Source organism: Tupaia chinensis, unplaced genomic scaffold, assembly GCF_000334495.1.
Source record: "Tupaia chinensis unplaced genomic scaffold, TupChi_1.0 Scaffold144336_1, whole genome shotgun sequence".
In the NCBI taxonomy this organism is placed as follows: domain Eukaryota; kingdom Metazoa; phylum Chordata; class Mammalia; order Scandentia; family Tupaiidae; genus Tupaia; species Tupaia belangeri.
In genome coordinates this window covers 603,480-609,339 of record NW_006204194.1, presented here as the reverse complement: position 1 = coordinate 609,339, position 5,860 = coordinate 603,480, and the positions used below count along the sequence as shown (strand labels likewise).

At 42.3% G+C, this 5,860-nt stretch overlaps 1 protein-coding gene across 1 annotated transcript in view; it reads right to left on the bottom strand.

Annotated features, from left to right (window-relative positions):
* Positions 1–4,908: 4,908 nt before the first annotated feature.
* The window catches only part of LOC102491998 (meiosis-specific nuclear structural protein 1-like), a 2,668-nt gene continuing 1,716 nt past the window's right edge, over positions 4,909–5,860 (bottom strand). Inside the window, 2 exon segments of the mRNA XM_014583545.1 lie at positions 4,909–5,517; positions 5,519–5,572. Of these exon segments, the coding sequence (XP_014439031.1) occupies positions 4,909–5,517; positions 5,519–5,572 (663 nt within the window).

The window sequence follows — 5,860 nt, the reverse complement described above, 5'->3', positions numbered from 1 at the left end:
GCGACCCCAGGCCGGCGCCAGCCACCCCGAGCCCAACGCAGCGCGATGGCGGCTGTAGACTGCGCGTGCGCGCTGCGCCTGCTCCGGGACTACCATTCCCAGAATGCTCGGGGCGCTCCAGGCATCTGGGGCGGGTCTAGGGCGCCGTGACAGGGCAGACAGCCAATCAGAGGCAGCGCTTGCTCGTTCACCCTCCCGCGCTTGCGTCATTTCAATGCCTTGGCAACGGAAAGAGTAAGCGGATTGAAGAGTTGCCCCAACCACCGAGACCGAGATCCAGGGGGGCCAAAAACCGGAGTGGGAGGGAAGTACAGGGACCCTGCGGGCGCAGGCATGTGCAGACTGCATGGGGAAGGAAGGAAAATGACTGTGAGGTGGAAGTTAGACCCTCTTACAAGTAGAGAGGGGAAAGGCCCTAAAAGGAAGTCGCTGTTTTTCTTTTCAATGGAGTCTCTATTTTTGCTCTGGGCTGATTACTCCACAGTACACACCCTTTTACACGTCTCTAAAGAATGTGTGATTCCTTGCTAGCGAAGCAGGAGGTCGGGATATTGAGCTCACAAACAGATCAAGGCCGTGATGGAGTCACAGTGGCTGTTTTCACAGCCAAAAGCTGGTTGCATTGGGACTCAAAGCAACTGTAGCTCAGGGCAACAGTTTCTATTCAGTAACTGTATTCTAACAGGTAATACAAAACGCTATAAACTGCTGACCCTACAAAGAATAGGGTAATAAATCACTCAGGTTACCATGTAACTATTTCCCAAAGCCCGCTTCCTTATCAGAGAGTCCTCGGTTGCTCAGACTGCTAGATTAGAACCCCTCACCACCTCATCTTCAGCAACCCATTCAGGCCCCCTTCCACTACATTGGAAGTTTTTTTTCTCCTTCCCTAATAAACTCCATTTTACTCTCTGAACCCATGTCTCTAATTCTTCATGAACGCAGAGCAAGACCCAGCATAGTGTTTGGTTTGATCACTCAGCATTCCCACTGAACAAGAGAGACTAAGCTCAGGTCTGCAGCTGCAGGGAGCTCACGTTCTGAATGAATGTGTGTGCACAGCTTCTGTGACAGTATATTTCTGTCTACACAGTGGCACACCCCTTTGTCATCATGTGAGCCTCACTCTGCCATCACCAGCAGTAGGCCTCACTGCCACTGTGCTCCCTCACTGCCGCCAGGCACTTGGCCTGCATCCAGCTAGCCGGCCTCTCCAGAACACCATTGGAGGGGACCTGACAGAATGGCTTTGGAGGTGTGCTTGCTCACTACACAGTTCAAGATCTATCCATCACAGTAGTGCATGCTGAAGTAAGCATGACCCCCATCTTGGAGGAGTGCCTCCAAGAGAAGTGGGGGATGAAGCAGGAGCGACTCCATCTTGGAGGATGCCTCCATTATAAACTGTTCAGTTCCTGTGACTGGAAACTTGCCTTCTCCTCTGTGCCTAAGTAAACAGAGTGATTAACATTCCTATTGTCCTTAAACCCCACTCCTCCTACCTACCCTAAACTATTCCTTAGTGATATAGTCATCAGCAAGACCCCTTGCCCTGAGCCATGAAGACCACTAAAATCCTATTGTGTTTAGGCAGAGAAGGAGCATACCCTCAGGAATGATTAACCTGCTTACCTGCTTTTTCTCGCTTCTGTAAAAGCCCTACCTCTACCCTTTCAAGTCCACTGCTCTTTGTCCTTGTAAATCTTCAAGTCATGTAGAAGCTTCTTTCTCCTTTTACTCGGGGCTGCGGGGTTTTGAGAGACATGAGTTCCCCCCACCATGCCTCCGGCTTAATCAATAAACTCCAATAAATTTGACTATGTCTAGAGGTCCTCTTATTTCTGGTTGAATAGACTATAACACATACAGTAGGTCATCCCTTTTTGCCACGAGGTAGTACTCCACGACACGTGAGTTTATCTAGACATTCACTGCTGAAGGACACTGGGGTTGTTTCCTGTATTTTGCTATTACACAGAAAGCGCTATGTTCAGCATTCTACACAGATTTCTGTATTAACATGACTTTTCATTTTTCTGAAATATACTCCCCAGAGTGCAATTGCCGGGTCATACAGGAAGCACATACATGCAGTTGTACCAAAGTGCCCTACTCCTGTCCAGAGTAATTATGCCATTTTACATCATCAGACAAATGAATCACCGTCTCCACAATCTTATCAGCATTTGATGTTATCACCATTTTTTATATTTTGCAATTCTAACAGATTTGTAGTGATATTTCATGATAGTTGTAGTTTGTATTTCCCTAGGGGATAATGATGTTGAGCATTTTTACTTGTTTATTTGACTTCTGAATAGACTCTGTAGTAAAATGTCTTTTGTCCATTTTCTAATTTAAAAAAAAAAAACTTGAGTTTTGGGCCAACAGGTGGTGTGGTGGTTAAGGCACTGGGATTCCCACATGGCCAACCATGGTTTTAGTCTTGGACCTGGAGGCTTATTTCCTCACTCTCCTTTTTTTCTCTCTCTGTCTTCCTCTAGCAAAACTCAAGTGAAAAAAAAAATTAATAAAATAATTCTTTTTTAAAAAAACTTGAGTTTTCAGAAATTTTTATACTTAAGTTCTTTTTAAAAATAATTATTTATTTAATTCCATTTATTACTAATATTATTATTTTAATTTGACCAGAGAGAGACAGAGAGAGAAAGAGAAAGTGAGAAAGCAAGCCTCCAGGTCCAGGACTTGAACCTCAGTCAGTCATGTGGGAATCCAGTGCCTTTAATCATCACACCACCTGTCAGCCCCAATACTTAAGTTCTTTTTTAATAAAAATTATTTGTTTTACTTATTATTATTACTTTTAATTTGCTATAGGGCACACGTGCTCTCCAGAGAGAGAAAAAAAAAAGTGAGAAAGGAAGCTGCCACATTCAAGATTCAAATGCCAGTCAGCCAAGGAGAGTCCAGCATTTTAACCACCACGTCACCTGCTGGCCCTTATACTTAAGTTCTTTGTCAAATACATGGTGTGCAAATATTTTCTTTACAGTTTTTTTTTCTTTTTAGACTACCTAAGGTTAAATATTTTTCTAGCATGAATTAAGAACTGAGGAAAATGCTTTGTTTTTGTTTACCAGTTTACTGTGAAAGGTATAGCTCAAGAACAGCCAAACAGAAAAGACACAAAGAGCCCAGCCTGGCTAAGGATTCTAAGCATGCCACCCTCTCAGCACATTGGCCTATTCAGAACCCAAAAGCTCTCTGACTCTTATGGGCCTGAAGGTCCTGGCCTTCTTTCTGGTGAACACCCTCTTGTACTGAAGCTATTTAAGGGTTCCACCCTGAGTCACTCATTAGCATAAACTCCTGTGTGACTGAAAGGATCTACTTACTGAAGAGCATTAGACAGTCCTTGCTTTCTTCTTCTTTTATTTTTATTCATTATTTACTTTTTGGGTTTTGTCATAGGGTGCCTGCTAAGAGACACAAAGAGAAGGAAAGTGAGAAATCACCCCCTGGAGAAATGGCCACTCCTTCCCTCCATTCTCCGCTTGGAATTTTGGGCAAGCACACACACACATCCAGTGTGATTTTTTTAAAAGATTATTTTATTTAAATTTGTTTATTTTAATTTGACCAGATAGGGACAGAGTGAGAGAGAGAGAGATAAAAAGTGAGAAAGCAAGCCTCCAGGTCCGGCGCTTGAACTGTGGTCAGCCATGTGGGAATCCATTGTCCTTAACCACCATGCCACCTGCCAGCACCCCACCCCCCCTCCCCCACCAGCGCTTTAAAGCCACTGGATCTGGGACTTGAACTACAGAGTTGAGAAATCCAGCACCTTAACCACTATGTTTCCTGCTATCTCCAAGACACTCCTTTCATTCAGGAAATACCAAGACCTCTAGCTCTGTGACAGGACCCAGGGACAAAGACCACATACATGTTTTATTATAACACTGATGTCCGATTTTTCTAGGACCATTTTTGTAAAGGATATCTTTCCTCAATGAATACCTTTTGCTCCTGCCTCAAAAATCAAATGGGAATGTCTTTGTGGGTCTCTTTCCAAGTTCTCTGTTCCAGTGATCTGGAAAACTGTCAGTAATACACTTTTGATTACCATCACTATACGGTAAGACAGCATTGGGTAGAATTCTTCCTCCCACTTTTCTCTTTTTTTCAAGATTTTCTTAGGGGTCAGACTATTCTGCAACACTAATGAGATTGAGCTCACATCAGAAGGTTTCTGGTTTGTGTCTTGGGTTTGAATCCCAGGGCCTCTCTGTATACACTGGGTGGGTACCCATGGTACAAGCTGGCTGTGACTGGGGTAGACTTGTGCTGTGGGAACTCTGTCTGCTAGAGATACCTGGCTCTCTCACATGGAGGAAACAAAGAAACAAAACAACAACAACAACAAAAAACCTTTAGAAACCTAAAAGGATTTTTCTAAAATATACTTTTAGGGGCCAGCAGGTGGCATGGTAGTTGAGGGTGCTGGACTCCCACATAGCTGAGGATGGTTTGAGTCCCAGACCTGGTGGCTTGCTTTCTCACTTTCTCTCTCTCTCACTCTGTCCCTCTCTTTATTTTATTTTATTAAAATAAATAAAAATAAATAAAATAATTTTTTTGAAGTTCCTTACTCTTTATTTAGATGTAGACAGGAAAAAATGCTTCAAAGCCAAATTCTAAACATGCAGTTCAATTCAGAGTTAGTCATAGTGAATATACCTGACGTAATGGTGTAGATTTTAGAACAGAAATATCAGATTTTTTTAAATGCAAAATTACTGTTAATTGTTTACAAATTATACTGTGATGTTTCAGGAAATCCAGGTAGATAATGGAGTCCTACGGCCCTTGAAGTGTTAAGTTATGCTGACATCTAGTGGCAAAGTGTGGATTCTTCAATATGTTACTAAGTCTTGATGCTACTCACTTCTCTTCACAAATTTCCTGCCTTTTTTGATAGGTTTTCCTGAAGTCTTCACCAAGCAAATCAATATCATCCTCTTTTTAAAATATTCCTTTAGGGAGATATCCTAGTAACTTTGTAGCATGTTCTTTCAGCAGTTTTAACCTTTCTTCTTCAATAATTGTATTGATACATCCTTGTTGTCTTTGCAGTGAATGCCATTCATCTAGTTCACGTTGTTTGTCTTCAAGGAACTGGTTGCGGCGATCTTCAGTAAGTTTTTCCACAGCCCTCCTGTGTTCCAGTTGCTTCATTCTTTGTTTCTGAGCATTCATCAATTCTATTTTATCATCCACAGCAAGTTTAGCTAGCATAGTTTTCCTAAAGATCTCCTCTTCCTCTTTTGCAGCCTGTAGTACTAGTTCCTTCAAGGCCATTTGTTCTTCAAAATCTTGCTTCATCTCTTTTTGCTTTCTCAATTTCTCTTCTGCTTCTTCTTTTAGTTTTCTGGCGTGTAACTCAGCTTGTTCCTCCTGATATAATTCCTGTCGTACTTGTTCCAGATCGTCACGTTGCCGCAGCATTTCTTCCAATTTCTGAGCCAGCGCATCCTGAAGCTGGCATCTTTTTTTCTTCATTTTCTTGAATTTTTGCCATCCGATTTTCTTCTCTTTGCTGCTGTATGTGGGCAAATCTATGATTTTTCTGTTTTCTTCTTCCATCTCCTCACGTTTCTTCTTTCTCCAGAGAGCCTGCTCTTTCTGAAACTCCTCTATATACCTTCGAGTGGCATTCATTTTTTCTAATTTGTGTTGTTTTTCTAGTTGATCTTCTTCATAGATTTTCCTAGCGATTTCATCAGTCATGAGTTTTTCTTTCAACAACTGTTCATAAGCTTCCTGCTCTTTCCTCTCTGGCTCTTCCACGTGTTTCTCTAAGTCAAAATAGTTTTGTGCCTTCACTTCGTTCCGT